Below are 24,947 nucleotides of genomic sequence, written 5' to 3' on the forward strand. Positions count from 1 at the left end.
TTTGTTACTGTACTCTACGTATGTGTTACTGATGGAATCCTATCAGTTATGCGGATGGGTCATTTTGTGTTCGGAGAGGGAAGCTGTTGTAACAAGAGACACCAAACTGGGCAGGCTTATAGGCTCAGCCAAAATTATTCACGGATGTATATTCATCATTTAATATAGATGGTATCAGTTTTTAATTAATGCTAAGATTAACCAGATAAAGATTTAATAGAGATGTGCCAGCATAACATAGTACAACATTCTAGTAGGCTAGCTGTGCTTCATGTGCTCAAACGCTAACTTCCTAAGGAAATGGGTCTTGTATCCCGTTCTTGTGATAACAATTTGCAATGGGTTGTGATTCCTTTGTTTGTTTATGTACAGTCAGGTCCATAAATATTGGGACATTGACACAATTCTCCTCTTTTTGGCTCTACACACCACCACAATGGATTTGAAATGAAACAAACAAGATATGCTTTAACTGCAGACTTTCAGCTTTAATTGTATTGACATCCAAATCAGGTGAACGGTGTAGGAATTACAACAGTTTGTATATGTGCCTCCCACTTTTTAAGGGACCAAAAGTAATGGGACAATTGGCTGCTCAGCTGTTCCATGGCCAGGTGTGTGTTATTCCCTCATTATCTCATTTACAAGGAGCAGATAAAAGGTCTAGAGTTCATTTCAAGTGTTCTATTTGCATCTGGAATCTGTTGCTGTCAACTCTCAATATGAGATCCAAAGAGCTGTCACTATCAGTGAAGCAAGCCATCATTAGGCTGAAAAATCAAAACAAACCCATCAGAGAGATAGCAAAAACATTAGGTGTAGCCAAATCAACTGTTTGGAACATTCTTAAAAAGAAAGAACGCACCGGTGAGCTCAGCAACACCAAAAGACCCGGAAGACCACGGAAAACAACTGTGGTGGATGACAGAAGAATTCTTTCCCTGGTGAAGAAAAACCCCTTCACAACAGTTGGCCAGATCAAGAACACTCTCCAGGAGGTAGGTGTATGTGTGTCAAAGTCAACAATCAAAAGAAGACTTCACCAGAGTGAATACAGAGGGTTCACCACAAGATGTAAACCATTGGTGAGCCTCAAAAACAGGAAGACGAGATTCGAGTTTGCCAAACAACATCTAAAAAAGCCTTTACAGTTCTGGAACAACATCCTATGGACAGATGAGACAAAGATAAACTTGTACCAGAATGATGGGAAGAGAAGAGTATGGAGAAGGAAAGGAACTGCTCATGATCCAAAACATACCACCTCATCAGTGAAGCATGGTGGTGGTAGTGTCATGGCGTGGGCATGTATGGCTGCCAATGGAACTGGTTCCCTTGTATTTATTGATGATGTGACTGCTGACAAAAGCAGCAGGATGAATTCTGAAGTGTTTCGAGCAATATTATCTGCTCATATTCAGCCAAATGCTTCAGAACTAATTGGACGGTGCTTTACAGTGCAGATGGACAATGACCCGAAGCATACTGTGAAAGCAACCAAAGAGTTTTTTAAGGCAAAGAAGTGGAATGTTATGCAATGGCCAAGTCAATTGCCTGACCTGAATCGGATTGAACATGCATTTCACTTGCTGAAGACAAAACTGAAGGGAAAATGCCCAACAAGAACAAGCAGGAACTGAAGACAGTTGCAGTAGAGGCCTGGCAGAGCATCACCAGGGATGAAACCCAGCATCTGGTGTTGTCTATGCGTTCCAGACTTCAGGCTGTAATTGACTGCAAAGGATTTGCAACCAAGTATTAAAAAGTGAAAGTTTGATTTATGATTGTTAGTTTGTCCCATTACTTTTGGTCCCTTAAAAAGTGGGAGGCACATATACAAACTGTTGTAATTCCTACACCGTTCACCTGATTTGGATGTAAATACCCTCAAATTAAAGCTGAAAGTCCGCAGTTAAAGCATATCTTGTTTGTTTCATTTCGAAACCATTGTGGTGGTGTATAGAGCCAAAAATATGAGAATTGTGTTGATGTCCCAATATTTATGGACTGACTGTACATACATCTATGTTTCAGATTATTGTGCACACCTGCTAATCATTTCCCCTCTATTTGAACCTGTCTGTTTTGTTGGTTTGTTGGCAGATTGTAATGTGCTCCTGCCATTCTCTCCAAGGCAAGGCAAGGCAAGGCAAGTTTCATACACATTTCATACACAGAGGCAATTCAATGTGCTTTACATAAGAATAGACCAAAAAACAAACAAACAGCATAAAATAGTTAAAAGTACACAGATAGACATAATTTAAAGAATAAAGTTAAGTTATATCTATTCTGTAACTAATGGGAAGCCAGTGTAGAGCTTTTAGAACCAGAGTTCTCTTGGTCCTAGATAAAACTCTGCTTCAGAGATTAGATTACATTTTATGTTTGAAATGGTTTCTGGAATGAAGGGAAATCAAAGAGAACACTTGTCAAAAATAATATTTGAATAGAAATGAAAAATAATTGAATCGCAAAAGATTTTATCCTTTGCAGCTAGTATAAGCAGACATGATGAAACTTTCAGAACTGAGCCCTCCAGAAAGAGAGTCCTCATGTATCAATGTTGCGTACGAACAGAAATGTTCGTGAACAATGCACGTGATCATTTATAAGCAAAGTGTGGGATTCACCAATATTTGCCTGAGATCGCACATACATTTCCGCACAGCTCTGACCTTGCGTACGCATGGCACGAAGTGGTAGAATAGGGAAACTGCAAGTGAACAGAGGTCTTTCAGAATGAATGCAACATGACTTATTTTGCTTTATTTGCAAGATTTAGTGGAAGATTTGGCGTGCTCCGCAGGGTGTTTTCAGAGACAGGGCAGATTTGCCGATAGCACAGAGTGGCTTACAAGTAGATTCCACTTCCCCAAACCCATTCTGCTTCATTTGGCCGCCGGCACCTTCCAGCATGAGATTGGAGATCGATTGGACATTTCCCAACCCTCCAAGAGCAGGATTATGCCCGCAGTGTTGGATGCCATAATTTCCCTAAACGCCAACTACATCCAATTCCCACACATCATTGCACAACAGGCTGAGGTCAGGAGGGAATTTTACCCTATCGCCAAATTTCCAAACATAACCAGAGCAATAGACTGTATTATATGTAGCTATCAAAGCACCATCAATCAACAAAATCAATTATGTCAACCAAAAGGGATTCTTGGTCAATGTACAGATCATCTGCGATGCGCATTTGGCCCTTTGAAATATCGTTGCCTGGTGGTCCGGGAGGAACGCATGACGAGTTTTTGTCCAGAACAGTTCTTATCCACTGAAGCCATGGCTCATGACTCGTCTGACCAAACAAACAACCCAGCAGGAGTGCAATTCACTGGGCACATGCACACAAAAAAACCCACTGTAGAGCATGCAACTGGCCTGCACTGCAGTACCGGCCAGAAAAAGTTTGCCACATTATCATGGCTTGCAGTGTGCTCTGTAACTTGGCTACGATCACTCACAACTTTAAGTAAGTCTACCCTTGCAAGGTCTTAAGCTACCTTTAAAAAAACTTAAACAAAAAAAAGATTTATATTGCATGGTTATCACAATGACTCAAAATATTGGTTAAGAGTTTTGAAATAACCATTTGGTTTGCACAGGCAGTTAATTTGTGTCTTGCTGATTTTGTAGAACTGCATCAGTCCACAGGACTGGGCAACTCAGCTGAGTTGTCGGTGAAATTAACAATATCATTTGATATGTGATTAGCATAAATTCATGCCCCCAAAACACTAGATGTGGAATTTCTCCTATTTAAAGAGAAAAAAAAGCATCTCTGAAGCGGAGATTGAAGTTAATAGAAGTAGCTACATGCCAAAAACATATTTTACTCCATAGTGTAAGCAGCAAATTGTCAGAGCTGGGGAAGACTAAAGCCTGGCAATATAGCTTAGTTGTTCTAAACTCTTTCCCGAGTAACAATGCAACAGGTAAAAAGAAAATGGTTTGACATTTGGTACTTTCCTTCCCACAGTGAAGCCTGGAAGGTAGCAGTTTCAGCTCCATGTATGTACATATTATTAATTTGCAGGCAGCTTTTCTTTAATGTATTTTATGAAATGTGCCAGTATCTATGTTAGTGAGCTAGCTAGTTTGCTAAACCCACCCTGATTAGTTTTAACCTTCCTGGCTGCACTGAAGGAAGGAAAGTATACCTTGTGCAGGAGGAACGCATTGGCCAATTATAGGAGAGATGTCGCTATCTGGAATCCCACTGGAAGGTGACAGCAACAGCCTATACGTTTTCCCTGTCCTAGCAGAGTGATTATGTGGCCATGCTTCAAATCTTCTAATAAAGCAGTAAATTAAATGTAAAGAGAGGTCAGCCATAGCAACGTAGCCCAATGCTGCATTCATGTAATATGGGAATGAACAAATAACATAATAAAAACACATAAACAAATGAAGCACATCAGTTACATGCCTTGCCACTTCTGTACCATGATGTTTGCAGTTGTAAACTTTAACTTATTAAAGTTATTGTTTGTTGCTTCTTTTGTGAGCCTCACCAAAGAAATCGGCTTGGTCTTTGAAGATGCACTCTTTCTGAAGTAGGTTACGCCATGCCCCAGATCTTATAATAAAGCAATAAATGTGCATGTAATGTAAAGAGAGGCCAGCCATATAATCAACGATCTAAGCAATGACTTGTAGGCTATTATAGCAAACTTTTTTAGGTGTTTCATGGAATTTATATTCTATCATCCACTTAAGCATTAATTAATCAGGATTACAGGAATTAAACATGACCCATTTTAATGATTAATTTATATGATATGAATATAATAATTTTGCCACTCTAAATCAAAATAAAATATACATTATTGGAAAAATAAAAGCACAAAACACACTTTTCAACGTGCACTTTCATTTCAGCGCACAATATGAACAGCTCAGAGCACTCGTGAAGTTTGTTCGGCTCCTACGAAAAAAATTACATCCGAAAACTTTGGTCGATTCCACATTATTTGTGCAAATGTATTTCCGAAGGACTTACGGTCAATTTCATTCGGTTCAAGTTTGATAAATGAGGCCCAGTAATGTAATTATTTTATTACATTTTAATAAAAGAGCCTTGCATGCTGAAAACAAACCATTTTTCTCCACTCTGTCTGAAATAAAACTGTCATGGAATTGCTGAAACCACATTAAAAATGATAAATAGTGGGGTGCAAAAATTTGGGCACCCCTGGTTTAAATGCCTGTTTCAATCTGTATGTGATTGTACCCTTTACAGTTGCTTTCAGAGTTAAACATGAGACTTTTCTGCAAATTTTTAACCAAGATTGCTTTTTATTTTCATTTGTTACTGTTTATAAACATTTATTTATTAATTTACTTATTTTAAAGAAAAGACCCCTGTGCAAAAGTTTGGGAACCCTTTCAGAATATTCTTTGTTACTTTATGAAGAGCTGAATAGTACGGCCCAGGTTTTAGTTCTCTATGTTTGTGGGAAAAGTTCCCAGATACAACCACTTTGCGAGACCCGTGAACTAGAAAGGTTTCCCCTATGGAGACAGAGAGGAGCCTTTTGTAAACCTTTCTTCTGAGAGTGTAGACGGTATCAAATTTTCTTGGAGACACATGCTGAAACCTTTCTGAGAGTGTAGTGGGAATGAAAGCGTTTCAGTTGGAGACACACATGCAGGTTGTAGAAAGCAGTCACCTGGCCAGGTTCTCCTTCACTAAGGACTCGCTGAGGATGACCAAAGTCTCATGTAAATACTTCATCAGAGGGGACACTGCCTGCAGCCGGGAGAAAGGAGAGACATTCATCTTTAAATTTCAAATTGATTTTTTATAATTTAACAAATCAATTGACAAAAAAAATAACATACTAAAATAGAATAATAACACCTCCAACTCCTTCCAACTCCTCCCACTTTCAATCATCATCTCTAAGCATTTGGGACTCATTTCTATTATATATAGGAAATGTATAGGAAATTTCCACCACCCCCCTCACTGTGCCCTTCCCCCCCTCTAGGCCCATCCCTTCCTTTTCCACTTTCTCCCCCCTTACAGACTCTGATGTTTCTCAACTCCTGCTCTGCCACCGCCCTACAACCTGTGCCCTTGACCCTATCCCCTCTTCTCTTCTCCAATCTATCACACCTGACATTCTCCCATTTGTCACCTCCCTTGTCAACTCCTCCCTGTCTTCCGGCTGTTTTCCGGCATCCTCCAAGAGGGCCCACATCACTCCGCTGCTAAAAAAGCCTACCCTGGATCCCTCCATCATCCAGAACTACCGCCCGGTATCTCTTCTTCCTTTCCTTTCTAAAACTATAGAACGAGCCGCTTCTACTCAACTTTCTTCCTTCTTTTCTAACAACAACCTGCTAGACCCCCATCAGTCTGGCTTCAGATCGGGCCACTCGACAGAGACTGCGCTCCTCTCCGTCAGTGAGTCACTCCATGCCGCACGAGCAGCCTCCCTCTCCTCTGTCCTCATTCTTCTAGATCTCTCTGCTGCCTTTGACACTGTGGATCACTCCATCCTCCTGTCTGCCCTGTCAGCAACGGGCATCTGTGGCACAGCCCTGGACTGGATTGAGTCCTATCTCTCTGGTCGCTCCTTCCAGGTTGCCTGGGCTGGTTCGGTATCGACACCTCGGCCCCTCGCCACAGGAGTTCCCCAGGGCTCAGTCCTTTTTTCTCTTTACACTCGCTCCCTTGGCCCTGTGATCACTGCACATGGGCTATCCTACCACTGCTACGCGGACGATACCCAACTCTTCGTCTCGTTCCCGCCGTCTGATACGCAGGTTTCAGCCCGTATCTCTGCTTGCCTGAGGGACATCCAGAGCTGGATGGACAACCACCATCTAAAGCTCAACCCAGGTAAAACTGAAATGATATTCATCCCTGCTAATACCTCTCCCCATCTGGATCTCTCCATTTCCCTCGGGGATACCACACTCACGCCGTCACCCAGTGCAAGGAACCTCGGCGTGGTGATGGACAGCAGACTGTCCCTTTCCGAGAACATTGCGGCGGTGACCCGGTCTTGCAGGTTCTTGCTATACAACATACGGAGAATCCGCCCCTTTCTCACCCCCTACTCGACCCAGCTCCTGGTCCAAGCGATGGTTCTGTCCCGCCTGGACTACTGCAATTCCCTCTTGGCTGGCCTCCCAGCGTCCGCCATCAGACCCCTCCAACTCATCCAGAATGCAGCAGCTCGTCTGGTCTTCAACCTTCCCAAATACTCACACGTCACCCCCCTGCTTACTTCCCTCCACTGGCTGCCTGTCATGGCTCGCATCAAATTCAAAACATTGGTGCTAGCCTTCCAAGCAGTTAAAGGGTCTTCCCCAGCTTATCTGCAAAAAATCATCAGACCCTACACCCCTGCCAGACCTCTTCGTTCAGCCTCCACAGGCCGCTTGGCACCTCCCCCTCTCAGAACCTCCACCTCACGCTCACGACTACTGTCTGTTCTGGCTCCACGGTGGTGGAACGAACTCCCCGTTGAGGTCAGAACTATAGAATCTCTCCCCACCTTCAAGCGCAAGCTGAAGACACACCTCTTCAAGCAGCACCTCTCCCCATCCCTCCCTACCTCCCTGTGAACCTTAATTGTTGTCTCTGTGACTTGCTTTGTGTATCGGTATTTTTAGTTGGCTAGGTAAGCAGTGTTTGGATAGTTAACTTTGGTCACTTTTGCTCTTTGTTTGTTTGTTTGTTCAAAAAAAAAAAAAAAAAAAAAAAATGGCCCTTGTCCTTATCTTTGTTGTACAGGTAGCAGTTGAAATTGTACTTCCCTCTAGGGTCTTTCAGCGAACTTATCCCTGGTTATGGGTATGCACTTTGTTGTACGTCGCTCTGGATAAGAGCGTCTGCCAAATGCCAATAATGTAATGTAATGTAATGTAATTTTATGGCAGTGTCAAAATTAGAGAATTCCCATCCATCCATCCATCCATTATCTTAACCCACTTATCCTGAACAGGGTCGCAGGGGGGCTGGAGCCTATCCCAGCATACATTGGGCGAAAGGCAGGAATACACCCTGGACAGGTCGCCAGTCCATCGCAGGGCACACACACCATTCACTCACCCACTCATACCTATGGGCAATTTAGACTCTCCAATCAGCCTAACGTGCATGTCTTTGGACTGTGGGAGGAAACCAGAGTACCCACGCAAACACGGGGAGAACATGCAAACTCCGCACAGAGAGGCCCCGGCCGACGGGGATGCGAGCCCAGGACCTCCTTGCTGTGAGGCGGCAGTGCTACCCACTGCACCATCCGTGCCGCCTAGAGAATTCCCATATAGTGAATTTGATTTAATGACAAATCTCCTTCTTCTGCTTGTTTCTTCTCATTAGAACTCCTTACAAATTATAAAGTAGGTGCCTATTCACATCGGCTGCGTCATCACAGTCTGTAATTTAGCTAGCTAGCAAGCTAGCCCCAGTCTCTCAAAATAATTATATCCCAGCCAGTATACCCCGGCCAGTACATGAAAAAACAATGTTTTTGCCTGCTGTGTAAATTAAATACTCTTTGTTCCTATACTTTTGCTCACCAAAAAAATTGGGTGGTCTGATACCAAAGGTGCTATGCTCCAAGTAGTTTAACACAGCTAGGTGTACATACCAGGAAATAAAAGCTGAAATTCTGAACTCCTGTCTCGTGTTCAAGTGTGTGAGTGAATGGTGTGTGTGCCCTGTGATGGACTGGCGACCTGTCCAGGGTGTATTCCTGCCTTTCGCCCAATATATGCTGGGATAGGCTCCAACCCCCCTGCGACCCTGTTCAGGATAAGCAGGTTAGGATAATGAATGAATGAATGAATGACTCGTGTTCATCTTTTTATCTTAACCCCAAATATATTCAATTTACGGCAAAAATTTGGTCTTGCTGTTCCAATACTTTTGGAAGGGACTACAGTAGTGATAACTCAATCATCTGAAGTAATGTTCAAGGGTTCTTGGTATTTTTTAAATACCAAGCTACGTCATTTCATTGGTTCACACCAGTTAATGATTGGCAACATATGGTAGCTACACCCAGAGAGGGGCTTGTGATCCTTCCCACTTCCCACCACAACCAATGACTAGGGAGCACATGCTTACATCATCATTCTGAATGGAGTCTGGAGACAGGCTGATGTGCTGTATGTACTTCTTCAAATCTAACAGCACCTGCAACACAGAAACAATGAACAGGATCTGAATGCTCTATAAAACCAGCCTCAAGGAATATACACACCTCTGAACACTTTTCTGCAGAAGCATACACAGGTACAACAAATGTCTTCTAGGGTTGGTAAAGAAGACTTTCAGGAATGTAACATTGTGAGATTTTTTTTGTCATGTGATGACTGTGAATTTACAGAAAAAATACTAAAAGTATTAAATAATTTAAGATTGCTTTTCCCCAAGTCCACTGGCCCCTCTTCGATTTGATTGATTTCATGTAGTTCCCGGTATTTACGGCAAGCATTCTGATATGCTATTATATTACGGTGGTTTCTGAACCTGGATGTCAAACGGGAGACGCTGAAAACCAAACCACTACACTAAATCAGTTGACTGCTTCATGCCGCTCAAGCAGCCTCCCTCTCCTCTGCCCTGATTCTTCTAGACCTCTCTGCAGCCTCTGACACCTTGGATAACTCCACCCTCCTATCCTCCCTGTCAGCAACAGGGATCTGGGGCACAGCCCTGAACTGGACTGAGTCTTACCTCTCTGGTCGCTCCTTCCAGGTTGTTTGGGCTGGGACATTATCGGCACCTAGTCCCCATGCCACAGGAGTTCCCCAGGGCTCAGATCTTGGTCCCCTTCTTTTCTCCCTTTAAACCAAATGCCTTGGCCCTGTCATTACTGCTCAAGGTTCGTCTTACCACTGCTATGCTGATGACACCAAACTCCTTCCTACTATCTGACACAGGTTTCAGCCTGAGTGACATCCAGAGCTGGATGGACAACCACCATCTAAAGCTCAACCCAGGTAAGACAGAAATTTTAATTCCAGCTCTAACCTTTCCCCTTCTTGATCTCTCCATTTCCCTAGGGGACTCGCTGGTGACGCCAATGCCCTGTGTAAGGAACCTCGGAATGGTGATGGACAACAGAATGACCCTCTCCGAGAACATTGCGGCAGTGACCCAGTCATGCAGATTCTTCTTATACAAGATCTGCAGAATCCGCCCCATTCTCCTAGCGTCGAGTACAGGGTGATGTGTGATGTGTGCTGCCTGGACTATTGCAACTCTCTCTTGGCTGGCCTTCCGGCATCTGCCATCAGAGCCCTCCAACTCATCCAGAATGCAGCAGCTCATCTGGTCTTCAACCTTCCCAGACACTCCTACATCACCCCCTGCTCACTGGCTGCTTGTTATGGTTCACATGAAATTAAACATTGGTGCTAGCTTTCCAGGCAGTTAAGACTGCTGTCTGTTCAGGCTCCACGGTGGTGGAATGACCTCTCCGTAGAGGTCCACCTTCAAGAACAGTCTGAAGACGCACCTCTCCCCACCCCTCCCTACCTCTCTCTAATCTCTAATTAACTGCTAGCTGTTGTTTTTTCATTCTTACAACTGTTTGTCTCAGTATTACTAGACTTGTGTTTGCTCTGATGGTTTTATTGCTACTTTTGTATGTAAGCTGTTTATTGTTGCTCCTACATAAGTGGATACCATTCTTTCATGTTGTGTTGAATGGTTTGTAAGATATAATCCATTGTCAGATTAATCTACAAGGCCCAAGTCATTGTTGTATTCTTAGCACTTGAAACCTTGTAGGTGAGGTGTGCGATGATGCGTTGGCCTTGCCCACCTTGTCGGTGAGGTGTACTATTATGCGCTTGACCTCTCTCTGCAGCTCCACATCCACATTATAGAGCTGGGCGTTGAGGGCCTTTTTGACCTGCTCCCTCCCCTCCGCCCCGCAGGACTCCTCCATTGCCTGCTCTAGCCCCCGCCAGTCCAGGTCCCGTGGGACGTTCCCCAGGAAGGCCCGCACGTGCTCGATATTGTTCAGTACAATGCACAGCTGCCCGCCACAGGAGAGGAAAGGGAGAACAGAAAAAACAGGACAAGAAAACAATGAAAGAGACAAGAAGACAGGAGTGGGCAGGAAATTTACAGGAAACAGGGCCTAATTCAGAGCTGCAGGTTTGAGGTACAATAGGTGCGGTTGTACTCCTGAATTACTTCAGGAAGATACAGAAAGCTTTCTTACACCTACACTAAGGAAGCAATAATCACCTGATATGGATGCCAATACCACAAAATTCAAGGAGACCGTGTGCACATTAACCTCATATTCATTATTTCATTTCAAATCCAATGTGCTGGAGTGTAGAACCAAAACAACAGAAATAGTGACACTTTCCAAATACTTAGACTGCACTGTATGTTAGTTTCCCTGGATAAGGCAGGGCTCCAGACACATTTTTCAACTGGTGGTGCAATATTTTCCTGAGGTATTGCACATGCACTCTTTTTACTACATTTTGGAGTGGCCTGTATGATTTGCCATTACACAGTATGCCTACATTAATGGATTGGAAGCAGAAATAATGTGCAACATTTCATATTAATACACTTTTGTATGATGCAGACATTTACAATGAAATAAAAATGAAAAGTAGTGCAATGCTGTTTAATATTAAAGTGAATTGAGCGCAATATTTAATAAAGGGCAATAAAGGACAGTAAGGTCTAAGAAACACCCTCAAACCACAATCCTGTTTATCCTTCCCCCTCCTCTGTGAACATGCTGATGTTGAAATGCCATTGGCTGAATTTAATGACTATAAACACAGGCAGAGGGTGAGTCAACATGTCAGTGAACCTTTTTCGATGATTGGTGAACATTGCTGCGTGATCTGGATCTGCGAGACTTCTCCTTTGGTCCGTGATGTAATGATGCATTCAGCAACATATCTGTTGCGCTATTAAAGGACTGGGTACTGAAGTTATTGATACATTTTGGCAAAATGATTCATCAATGGGGGGGGCGCTGCAATAAGCACAAATGCATTTTGGACAAAGGAAGAGAGAGGAAGAGCGCGTGTACGTGAGTACACGTGGCGGGCGAAGAGGATGAGGAAAGGAATTTGTAGAGAATACAGCTTGGGCCTTACAATGGTGGACTATGGTTATAGCGCGTAATGGCGCATATACCTAGTTGAAATTGGGTAGTCAAGAGACAAATTAATGTAATCACCGCAACAAGGGTACTTACGCTTTGGGAAGCGTTTTCGTGAATTTGCGGTGTTTAATTAAATTTATTTTGAAAATTTAGTTGACCTAATTTTAACAGTCCACTGACTATAAGCCCGGAGAGCCATAGGCTATTCTCTAGTGGTTAGTTGTAAGGAAAAGAGAGCGTAGAATGTAATGGTAAGCTTGTGTACTTTTAGATAATAATGCGCCAGTTGTAAAAAACAATTTAAACAAAGCTACACAAACAAGTAGTCTAGAAGATATAATGGATTACAAGATTAACAAGACTAATGCCCAGATGCGCAGCCTTACTTGATGGTGAATATCCGAGGATATTTAAACCAGTCTCAAATAGCTGATCCGCGGGCCGACCGTCGTCAGTGGGCAAAGTTTCTTGTCCGGAGAGTCTGGGATGCTCCAGGGAATAAATTCTGTCCAGGTACTGTTGTCCCGGGGGAAGGGTGTCAATGGTGGGACCAGGGAAATCCATCTCTGGCCTGACCAGGGGAAGGCGTCGTCGACTCACGCATGGGTGGAGTTGGAAGAGAGGCCGGTCGTCTTCTGGCTCCGAAGTTGATTAAAACCGCACAAGGTATGTGTAATCTCCGATAAAATATCGGGTCCTTGCAAGTGTTCGTGAGATATAATTTTAGAACTAGCAGGCCCAATTAATAGAACCGTGATCAAGGGTTCAGACCCAAAGGGAGTGTTCTAAAATTAATTAGGTGGGAGTCTCTTTTGGAACGAACAGCACGGGATAGCCGTAGGTTAGAAAGAGGCCGTTAAATTTGCGCCTGAGGCTTTTGTGAGGTTCAGCAGTTGCGTATTTCTGGCTGTTACTGTATTGGTTAAATGTCCATTAAAATTACAGTGGGAGGCGGCACGGACTGCGTCATCAATGGTGTAGACAAAGGCGTTTCCCTGTTTGAAAAAGTTCTTAAGTTGGCCCCAACAATGGACAACCACGCCTAACAAAAGTTTTCTAAATCTTTCAGTTCAACCAATGAAAATCGGCGACAAAGCCACCAAACAGGAAATGAGGGCATATCTCAGCAATGCTTTGATGTGTTGATACCAAATTTGGCATATGGACTCAGGACTCCTTCCTGAGGATGTGTGAAAAATTGTGTAATTTGACCACAGGAGGGCGCTGCAGTATGCAAAAACAATGTTTTGCCTCCTAAGTGTTGATGTGTTTCCCTTAACAACAGTGATTCTTGTGTCAGGTGACACTTCAGGAGAACCCACTAAGATTTGGCATAGATGATTTTTGGACAAAGATTCACGAAAGTTATCAGACGCATTTTTGATCATCAAAAACATTCATCCGTACAGCCAAATGAAAGGTAAATTGACATAAAAGTTGCTTACAGCCACACTTTTAACATCATTTGTATTGCGACCTTTGACAAGTATCTGGCTCCAATATAAGAAAAAAATATACAATTCAGAAGTTGCATGAATAAACACGTTTTTTTTTTTTTACTGAGCTCACTATTCCACATCCGGCCAACATATTTCCAGAAACCAGAAATTGGCAAAATGAAAAGAGTTAACAGAACTCAAAGTACTCTGTGACTGTGTGACCGCAACCATTCTACTGTACATCCTCTGATGGGCCATTGGGGATGTTTGGTGTCTAGAGGCTGTACCTGGGCAGTGAGGATTTACCAGGACAGTGAGATTTTACCTGGATCGTGAGGTTCACCTGGAGTGAGAGATTTTACCTGGATGGTGAGGTTCTACCAGGATATTGATGATTTACCTGGAATGTGTCCAGAGGCTTTACCTGGGCAGTGAGGATTTGCCTGGACAGTGCGATTTTATCTGGATGGTGAGGTTTTATACCTGGACAGTGAGGATTTACCTGGATGGTGAGGGCCTTGGGCTCATGGCCTAGCTGAGTTCTCTCTATCTTCCTCTTAATGAGCTCACAGTAGCACAGAGCCGCACTGCAGAAATCCTGCAGGGGAGGAGCCAGGGGGCCAGCATTAACATTCCCCCTGAAGCACTCCCCTTGAAGCATTCATGCTGAAGCACTCCCCCTGAAGCATTCCCACTGAAGCACTCCCCCTGAAGCATTCCCCCTGAAGCATTCCCCCTGAAGTACTCCCGCTGAAGTATTCCAGCTGAAGCACTCCTCCTGAAGCATTCATGCCGAAGAATTCCCCCTGAAGCATTCCCCCTGAAGCATTCCCCCTGAAGCACTCCCCACTGAAGCACTCCCCCTGAAGCATTCCAGCTGAAGCATTCCCGCTGAAAAATTCCCCCTGAAGTACTCCCGCTGAAGTATTCCAGCTGAAGCACTCCTCCTGAAGCATTCATGCTGAAGAATTCCCCCTGAAGCATTCCACCTGAAGCATTCCCCCTGAAACACTCCCCACTGAAGCACTCCCCCTGAAGCATTCCAGCTGAAGCATTCCCGCTGAAAAATTCCCCCTGAAGTACTCCCGCTGAAGTATTCCAGCTGAAGCACTCCTCCTGAAGCATTCACGCTGAAGCATTCCCCCTGAAGCACTCTCCCTGAAGCATTCCCACTGAAGCACTCCCGCTGAAGCATTCCAGCTGAAGCATTCTAGCTGAAGCACTCCCCCTGAAGAATTCCCCCTGAAGTACTCCCGCTGAAGCACTCCCCCTGAAGAATTCCCCCTGAAGTACTCCCGCTGAAGCATTCCCGCTGAAGAATTCCCCCTGAAGCATTCCCCCTGAAGCACTCCCCACTGAAGCACTCCTCCTGAAGCATTCTAGCTGAAGCACTCCCCCTGAAGAATTCCCCCTGAAGAATTCCAGCTGAAGCATTCTTGCTGAAGCATTCCTCTTGAAGTATTCCCCTTGAAGCATTCCCCCTGAATATCTCCCCCTGAAGCATTCTCCCTGAAATACTCCCCCTGAAGTGCTCCCCCTGAAGCATTCCTGCTGAAGAACTCCCCCTGAAGGATTCTAGCTGAAGCACTCCCCCTGAAGAATTCCGCCTGAAGTACTCCCGCTGAAGCATTCCCACTGAAGAATTCCCCCTGAAGCATTCCAGCTGAAGCACTCCCCACTGAAGCACTCCTCCTGAAGCATTCTAGCTGAAGCACTCCCCCTGAAGAATTCCCCCTGAAGAATTCCCCCTGAAGCATTCCCCCTGAAGATCTCCCCCTGAAGCATTCTCCCTGAAATACTCCCCCTGAAGTGCTCCCCCTGAAGCATTCCTGCTGAAGAACTCCCCCTGAAGCATTCTAGCTGAAGCACTCCCCCTGAAGAATTCCCCCTGAAGCATTCCCGCTGAAGAATTCCCCCTGAAGCATTCCAGCTGAAGCACTCTCCACTGAAGCACTCCTCCTGAAGCATTCTAGCTGAAGCACTCCCCCTGAAGAATTCCCCCTGAAGAATTCCAGCTGAAGCATTCTTGCTGAAGCATTCCCCTTGAAGTATTCCCCCTGAAGTATTCCCCCTGAAGATCTCCCCCTGAAGCATTCTCCCTGAAATACTCCCCCTGAAGTGCTCCCCCTGAAGCATTCCTGCTGAAGAACTCCCCCTGAAGCATTCTAGCTGAAGCACTCCCCCCGAAGAATTCCCCCTGAAGTACTCCCGCTGAAGCATTCCCGTTGAAGAATTCCCCCTGAAGCATTCCAGCTGAAGCATTCCCCCTGAAGCACTCCCCACTGAAGCACTCCTCCTGAAGCATTCTAGCTGAAGCACTCCCCCTGAAGAATTCCCCCTGAAGAATTCTGAAGCGTTATGAAGAGGCAGTCGACTCACGTCTGTCAGCCGGGTCACAAAGATGAAGGCTCCCGCCGAATCGGGCCAGTCCAGCTGTACCCAGAAGTCCCGCACCTGAGTGAAGCAGGAAGTTATGTCCACGGCCGAACTGCTGTGCTTGGCCAGGCTGTGGATGGGAGCCAGCTGTTCCAAACAAAACCGCAGACTCAATGCTTGCTGACTGACTTCCAGACTCACTCAATGACACACACACTGACTCACTCATTGACAAATTCAATGACTCATTCACATACTCACTCAATGAACAAACACACACAGTCACACAAATGCTCACACATACACACAGAGACACTCACACATGTACACACATATTTTAAATAACAAAATTGTCTGTTATTTTGAAACTGGTCAATGGTGCAGACATGGAGTTGCCTCTGTGCGACAGCAGTAAGAAAAAACAGTGAGTTAGGGAACGCAAAGTTTTTCATTATCCCTGTGTGTCAATTGTTTGAATGTATTAACAACTCCTGAAAATTATGACCAAGATATTTAAATCCATGTGAAAGTAAACACGTTATCCAAATGTCAGATGGGAGCAGAGAGATGCTACATAAACTGTGAAAATGGCTCTTAGAAAATTTAATTTAATTTAAATTAAATGGATGATTTCTTTTGGCTGAAAGAGACCCCTTTTTAGTCGTTATCCTTGTCTGCCCCCCTGCCTTCACACCTGGTCCTCCTCCACTGCTCGCCGGATCCGGTCGCAGGAGTTCTGGTGAACGATCTGCAGCCATTTGTGAATGGAGGTCTTAAACAAGTTATGAAAACCCGTCAGGGATAACATCTTAGCGTCCCTGCAAGGAATCAGATGTTATGGAACCCCATTAGGGCTAACATCTTAGCATCTCTGCAAAGAACAAGAATGCATGCAACTGAGGGCTGACAAACACTGAAGGTTGACTTGAGTCACATGCACAGGAAAGAGGGTCAAATTCAGTGTGTGAATGGGTAACAACGCTCACTTGAGAGGCAGGTATTGGCGGAAGTGTTTGAGGGTCTTTAGAGAGATGTAGAGCTCGAAAAGCGTCTCTCCCATGCCCTGGGTCAGCCGTGAGCCTTCCTGCTCCAGAGTACCGCACACCTTCTCCATGGTAACAGTCACATGGTCAGCCACCTAGAGAGGGGGTGGGGGGGTGACTACGGGTCTTACAAGGGCAACTGAAACTGTGCGAGGCCTCTTTAGGGGCGAAATAAAAGACCAAGAGATAATCCTGAATGTCCTGTGTGAAGTATCACAGCTCATTATATATCTGGGAGTTTGCTTTTTAAAATATTGAAGGAAAATGTGGCTGAAGTTAAAAATAGCGAAGCTAAGTAGAGCAAAGACTCACTTGATAGTAAGATAATTCAAGCTGCAGAAACAGAACTGCTGAATAGAAGTGCTCACCAGTTTCTCGAGCTGCCGGTAAGAGATACTGAAGAAGTCCACTTTCACAGAACTGAGGGAAGAAAAGACAAAAATTCAGAGCCCAACTGAAAAAACCCCCACCATTATTCACTCTAGAGAGGATGTTTAAAGACTGCGACTGTCAGCAGAGTTGTAGTCAGCACCACCACGGAGAAACGATCATGCCTCAGTACCTGCTCATCAATGTAGGTAGGCAATTGTACCTCAGTACCTCATCGCAGTAGGAAGGTAATTGAATCTAAGTACCTCCTCATCGCACTAAATAGGTAATCATGCCTCTGTACTTGCTCATCACAGGGAGAAGATAATCATGCCTCAGTAACCGCTCATCGCAATAGGAAAGAAATCATGTCTCAGTAACTGCTCATCGCAGTGGGAAATAAATCATGTCTCAGTAGCAGCTCATTGCAGTAGAAGGTAAACGTGCCTCTGTACTTGCTCACTGCATGAGAAAGGTAACTGTGCCTCAGTACCTCATCGAAGTAGGAAGGTCATCCTGCCTACATACCTGATAATTGCAGTAGGAAGGCAATTGTGGCTCAGTACCTGCGCATCGCAGTAGGAAGGTAATCAAATCCAAGTACCTGCTCATTGCACTAAATAGGTAATCTTGCCTATGTACCTGCTCATCGCAGTAGGAAGGTAATCGTGCCTTAGTACCTCATCAAAGTAGAAGGTAAACGTGCCTCTGTGTCAGGGTTGGAGGTAGTACTGGTTGTGGCCATCAGGGGGCTTATTACTTTCACCTGATGGTCATTAGTGCTTACATGATGTCTACCTCCTGAAGGTACTTAAAGCCCGCATTTCCCCTCAATCTTCGCTTCGGTGTCACTGTTCGCTCTGCCACCTAAAGCCGGTATTTGGCACATGGTAGACTCAAAGCTACGAGTCGGGTATTGTGCTGGTTCGCTCGTATTCTAAAAAAAGGTAAGGAAGGGGTCTGCGTGCTAAGTGTGTTTACACTGCGACCGCCTTCCTTTTGGTTCTTCTGTTCTTTGTTTCTCTTTATTTTCGGCTCGTGTGAGTCCGTGGGTGAGGGACGTTGTCCCCGGTATTTTGTATTTTGATTTGTGTTATTACGGAGCTGCGTCTCCTGTATCTTTATTTTCGTTTCGCCCAGTCTTTTATACTGGGTTGTACTTTTACTTTGGGTTTTCCCCGGTCCGGGAGAGAAGTGCTAGCAGTTACGCACTTATTTTTGGTTTGTGAGTTTCGCCCTAGTTTTGTAGGGTAGTTTTATTTTCAGAGCCGTTATTTGGGGCTCTTCCTTTTATTTGTTCGGAGTTGTCTCCGTGTCTCAGAGCTGTCCTACCCCCCGGGGTCTTAGTGGCGGGCACGTTTGTGTATCCGCTTAAAAGGGATTCCCCTTAGTCGCACCTGGCTCTCCGCACCTCCTCAACCTTACACTCTGTACCTGCGCATCGCAGTAGGAAGGTAATCGTGCCTTAGTACCTCATCAAAGTAGAAGGTAAACGTGCCTCTGTACCTGCTCATCGCAGTAGGAAGGTAATTGTGCCTCAGTACTTGCTCACTGCATGAAAAAGGTAACCGTGCCTCAGTACCTCATCGAAGTAGGGTCATTGTGCCTCCATACATGATAATTGCAGTAGGAAGGTAATCGTGGCTCAGTACCTGCGCATCGCAGTAGGAAGGCGTCTTATCGAAGTAGGTTGGTAGTAGTGCCTCTGTACCTGTTCATCGCAGTAGGAAGGTAATAGCGCTTCCATACCTGCTAACTGCAGTAGGAAGGTAATGGTGCCTCAGTACCTGCTGAAGAGCTTGTTGTAGACGGTCTGTGCCTTGTGAATGTCCATACACACTGCATCCACCACCAGCACCAGTCTTCGCAGCTGCTCCTCCAGCATCTGTGCCAGAACATCAAGAGTCAAAGGCCTTTCTTCTGGGACATTCCCTCCCTGTGTGGCAGGCACAAGCGTGCACACTCACCCCTTCATCTGGCTTAAAGTGAGAGACTGTGTCTGCATACCACTCCACCGTGCCCTTCTGTGGGGATGAGAAGAAGACGCACTGACTGAGAGTAATACACACACTCACACACATATAGGTGAAGAATAACACACACACGAGTTGAGTAATACACAGACACACACACACACTCGCATCCACACACACGCAGATACTGAGAGTAACACACACTCACACAACACACAGGCTTAGAGTATTGCAAACACATTCACACGGGCTTTAGAGTATTTCACACACACAGGCTGAGCATATTACACACATGCATACACACAAGCTGAGAGTAATACACACATGCATACACACACACATATACACACACACAGACTGAGAGTAATAGGCACTCACACACACATACACATACACACAGAAACACATAGACTGAGGGTAACAGGCACTCACGCACACACACACACACACACACACACACACACACACACACACACACACACACACACACTTACACACCGACTGAGAGTAACACGGACTCACACACAAACGCATACACACAGGCTGAAAGTATTACATCCAAATTCACACAGGCTTAAAGTAATACACACACAGGCTGAGAGTATTACACACAAATTCACAGAGGCCTAAAGTAATACACACACACAGGCTGAGCATAATATACACACTCTTACGAGTTACTGTTTGTTTTATCCATTTTAACATTTTCCCCTTTTGCCTTCCAACAAGGGCGGCACGGATGGTGCAGTGGGTAGCACTGCCGCCTCACATCAAAGGAGGTCCTGGAATCCCCGTCAGCCGGGGCCCCTCTGTGTGGAGTTTGCATATTCTCCCCGTGTCTATGTGGGTTTCCTCCGGGTACTCCGGTTTCCTCCCACAGTCCAAAGACATGCAGGTTAGGCTGATTGGAGAGTCTAAATTGCCCATAGGTATGAGTGTGTGAGTGAATGGTGTGTGTGCCCTGTGATGGACTGGCGACCTGTCCAGGGTGTATTCCTACCTTTCGCCCAATGTATGCTGGGATAGGCTCCAGCCCCCCTGCGACCCTGTTCAGGATAAGCGGGTTCAGATAATGGATGGATGGATGCCTTCCAACAAGTTGATTAACCTGGAGTTCAACAAGCTCCAGGTGCCACTAGTGAGGGCTTGTTTAATTCCAGGTTAATCAACTTGTTGGAAGGCAAAAGGGGAAAATGTTAAAATGGAGCAGGGGGGTGTGACACCCCCTCCCCTTAAAAGGGGCGCCCAAGGGCGACCCTCCCCAAACCCAACAGGGTAAATAAACAATATAGTGCAGTGCAGTGCAAAAGAGGTCCTGAAACTACCACCAATTTAGTTGAAGGTAAAACCTTGACTGGGCCCCATCACCCAGCAGACCATGCCTCAAACAGTCCAAGGAAAAACATCACCTTTCCCAGAATTAATCCAAGTCACCCAGCTCCCAGCAGTCCATAGAGCCACTCTGCAAAACAAGACTCCCCTTCACCCAACACTACCACGGTGACACAGTGGCAAAGAGAGAGCGAGCGGAGAATACTCCCTCCTGATTTCCCCTGCCCCTCCTTTCTGATATCCCTATCCTTGTCTAACTTCTGATGACAACTATGTTTAGAACAGCATTTCCTGTGTATTTTGCTAGTTTCTGGATGTGATGCTCTGACTTATGGTAGAACCTATGCACTTGTAAGTCGCTTTGGATTAAAAGTGTCTGCCAAATGACTAAAATGTAAAATGTAAAATGTAAATACAGATGGGACAAGCGAGCGGGTAGGCCTAAAGGCTTTAGTCTGACACATGGCTCAACATGTCAGCCAACACGTTTGCCGTCCCCTTGATATGTCTTATATCAAGATTATAGTCTTGTAAGAAAAGGGACCACCTCATCAAGCGCTGGTTAGGATTGGACATTGACTTTAAAAATGTCAAGGAGTTATGGTCTGTATAAATAATCAAAGGTCCAGAGACTGAGCCCACGTACACATTGAAATGTTTAAGACCCCAAATTAGTGCAAGGGCTTCCTGTTCAATCACAGAATACTTAAATTGATGCCTGTTAAATTTCCGTGAGAACTATGCAACCGTGCTGTTGTGCTGCAACAACACAGCGCCCACTCTAACCCCACTTGCGTCCACTTCCAGGACGAACGGACGATCAACAACACAGTGCCATCTCCAACCCCGCTTGCATCCACTTGCAGACAAACAGACGATCAAAGCAAGGTGCAGCAAGAACTGGTGCATTGCATAGCAAAGCTTTTGCTGACTTGAACGCCTCATAACATTCATCTGACCACTGAAAACTGACTTTGCTACTAAGCAGACTGGTCAACAGCACAATAGTTGAAAACTTTATACAAAAACGTCTATAGTAGCCGAAACATACCCAGGAACCGCATAAGCTCCTTTTTTGTGGTAGGAGTGGGGTAATTTTCAATGGCTGTTACCTTAGCTTGTACTGGACGAACCAACCCCTGTCCAACCACCTTACCCAGATAGGTGACCGTTGCCTTAGCAAACTCAGACTTTGCAAGGTTGACAGTCAAGGAAGCTTTGACAAACTGATCAAGGCAGGCAGCTAGATGCTCGACGTGTTGAGGCCAGGTGTCGCAATAAACAAGCACATTGTTCAAGTAGACTGCACAACCCTGCAGATGTATTGGAAGGTGGAAGAGGCATTTAGACCGTATAGGTATACAGTCCACCATGAGTAATAAAAGCAGTGTCATGTGCACAGGTTGTTAATGGCACCTGCCAGTATCCTTTAAGTAAGTCTAGTTTCATAACATAACATAACAAAACATAAGGTAATGGCGAGAATAGGCCATTCAGCCCAGTAATGCTTGCCTTTTCCTACCCCTAAGTGTACCTGTCACAGACTAGCGCCGCGACGAGATTACACTATTACAGACACACAACACAAACACCACAATACAACACTCTTATACTATTACAGACACGCAACACAAACACCGCAACACCATTCCCATTTGTGCCAGCAACATCTTTTCCTGGACCACCCCTACCCCCAGCAATGGGCTTAAAGGAGTGAGCATGAGGAGAATCATTTCTAAATCCATCATTCCGAGAACGGCTATTGGCAAATCCACGCCTTCGAATCAACATAAATTAATCTGCGAACACGGCAGCTTCAGATGCCATACACGCTTGTCGTTCGGTTACATAAATTGCAACATAATCGGGAACTGAACTTTTAAACTGTTCCAGTGCTATCAAATCACAGTTTTTCTAATAATAATAAAAATAATAATAATAATAATAATAATAATAATAATAATAATAATAAACTTTATTTATAAAGCACTTTTCATTTCAATGGAAGCAGTTCAGAGTGCTTTGACAATAAAAAAGAAAAATACAAAAATTATCAAAAATGCAGGACACAGTAGTCAGATTACAGAGCACAAATAATAAAATAAATGATAAAGCATAAATCAGTAACATAATACAAATAAAAATGGTTAAAACAAAAGGCATTACTAATTACAGTTAAAAGCCAGGCTTTCAAACACTGTTTAAAAAGGTCCATTGAGCCCACCTCTCTGATTTTTTTAGGTAGAGTGTTCCACATTTTCATTGCATAATAAAAGAGGCTGATTCTGCCATTTGTCTGTGGTGCACTTTAGGGACAATTAAAAAACTTGCTTCAGTGGACCTAAGTGTTCTCGAAGCGATGTAAAACAGCAGAGACTCTGTGATATAAAATGGTGCTAAATCATTTAAGGCCTTATACACAAATGAAATAACTTTGAAATCGATTCTAAAAGAGGCAGGGAGCCAATGTAATGCAGCTAGAACAGGAGTGAGATGCTCTCTCTTCCGTATTTCCGTATTCCGTAAGTTTTTTGGCAGAACAGTAAAAAGAGCATTACAATAATCAAATTGCACTTTGGCAATATTTCTTAGATTAAAAAATGCTACTTTAGTCACCTTGTTTATGTGCTTTTTAAAACTTAGGTCGGAATCTAAAATTACACCAAGTCTAGTTACTTCTGGTTTAATCTGATGGGCTGGATTTCCTAGCCGAATTGAAGGCATCCCTTTTTGCTTTAGGGCCAACCAGAAGAATTTGTCTTATCCTCATTTAATAAAAAAATATATATATTATTATTATTATAGACAGGTAGTTAGGGAGCATAGAGCACTTGAATCATTCGGCTCAACAAAGATGTTCAATTGTGTGTGCCGTCGGCCTAACTATGACAATTGACATTATGCTTTCTAATAATATCATCCAAAGGTAACATATATTGTGAAAAAATAAGAGGGCCAAGACAACTTCCCTGTGCAACACCAAAGGCCATGTCGTAATTCTCTGACACAGTCTCCAAGACTAACATAAAATTTTCTCTCAATATCTTTGAAACCAGTTCAGAGCATTTTCAGACGGGCCAACCCAGTTTTCCAAATGGTGAATTAGGATGTTATGGTCAATTGTATCAAAAGCAGAGCTCAAGTCCAGAAGAATAAGAACTGAGATCTTCCCAGCAGCAGCATTAAGTCTGAGATTGTTGGTTACTTTAATTAAAGCCGTCTCCGTACGTAAGGTTAGATCTAAACCAGATTGGAATTTCTCCAAAATGCCATTTTCGTTGGTTAAAAACTACTTTTTCAAGTAACTTGGACTTGGTAAGTTGGAGAGAGGCCTATAATTACTCAGGACATTATAGTCCAAATTTGATTTCTTCAGTAATGGTTTTAAATGCATTAGGAAACATTCCAGCCTCAAGAGATATATTAGTTTTTGAAGTGATGTGGAAAGGCTATTAAAAACCTTTTTAAAAAAAGTTGTAGGTACAGGGTCAAGACAAGTTGATGGTTTACTCTGTGTTACGATTTTATAGAGTTCTGCCTCACAGATGCCACTGAAATTCCTCAAAATTGCCGGCCTGTTACAAGGCAAGTCATATGCGTCACTGGTATTTCTGATGATACCTGCTCTAATACTTGTTATTTTGTTGTTAAATTGTGCAAATTCCTCACATTTTGAGACAGAGGCCAGGCTGCAAATATCACAGGCTGGTGCAGGATTTAGTGGTCTATCAATTGTTGAAAATAAGACCCTGGGATTGCTGCCATTCTCTTCTCCTTGAGAAGTGTGAGACGAGTGCGTGGGGGGTTGGACCCAAAATGCACGACTCAAACAGGGGTGTAATAAAGTCCCGTCAGGGCTTTATTCAGGGAATGTCCAGTGAGCAGAGTAAAAAAAAAAAAAAAAAAAACAAGCAATGTTCATACAAGTAAAATCCAGCCAAAACCAAAGTACAGTACCGAGGGAGAAGACAGTCTCGTAATCGGTACACCATACAAAAAGGCCAGTAGCCAGGAAAGCTGTCAGCGGGGCAGAAGTACAGGCAGACGGAAGGCAGGCTCAGGGTCGATGGCGCCGCAAGAGTCAAGACCGAAGTCTGCTCCGTGGGGCAAAAGCACAAAGACTGCAGGCAAAGTCGTGGTACAGGCAGGCAATGGTCAACAAAACAGAAGTCAGTAATCTTTGGTCAATAAACAGGCTTGGATTGTAACGGGTAGACACTGGCTAGCCAAAACCGCTAAAGTGATGCACTGACGAACAGGAGGCAACAATTTCGCAAAGACATGACATGA

The 24,947-nt window shown here is 44.3% G+C and overlaps 1 protein-coding gene across 1 annotated transcript in view; it reads right to left on the minus strand.

The window, feature by feature from the left end:
• LOC133115312 (BAI1-associated protein 3-like) overlaps nt 1-24,947 on the minus strand; it is a 174,910-nt gene that overhangs the window by 14,591 nt on the left and 135,372 nt on the right. The window contains exons 18-27 of the mRNA XM_061225163.1: nt 19,320-19,376; nt 19,140-19,237; nt 17,352-17,403; nt 16,927-17,078; nt 16,635-16,758; nt 15,944-16,087; nt 14,067-14,162; nt 10,806-11,021; nt 9,101-9,169; nt 5,682-5,761 (exon numbers count right to left, since the gene is read on the minus strand). Coding sequence (XP_061081147.1) covers nt 5,682-5,761; nt 9,101-9,169; nt 10,806-11,021; nt 14,067-14,162; nt 15,944-16,087; nt 16,635-16,758; nt 16,927-17,078; nt 17,352-17,403; nt 19,140-19,237; nt 19,320-19,376 — 1,088 coding nt within the window. The remainder of the gene's footprint in view (nt 1-5,681; nt 5,762-9,100; nt 9,170-10,805; nt 11,022-14,066; nt 14,163-15,943; nt 16,088-16,634; nt 16,759-16,926; nt 17,079-17,351; nt 17,404-19,139; nt 19,238-19,319; nt 19,377-24,947) is intronic.

Source organism: Conger conger, chromosome 16 (assembly GCF_963514075.1).
Source record: "Conger conger chromosome 16, fConCon1.1, whole genome shotgun sequence".
Lineage (NCBI taxonomy): Eukaryota > Metazoa > Chordata > Actinopteri > Anguilliformes > Congridae > Conger > Conger conger.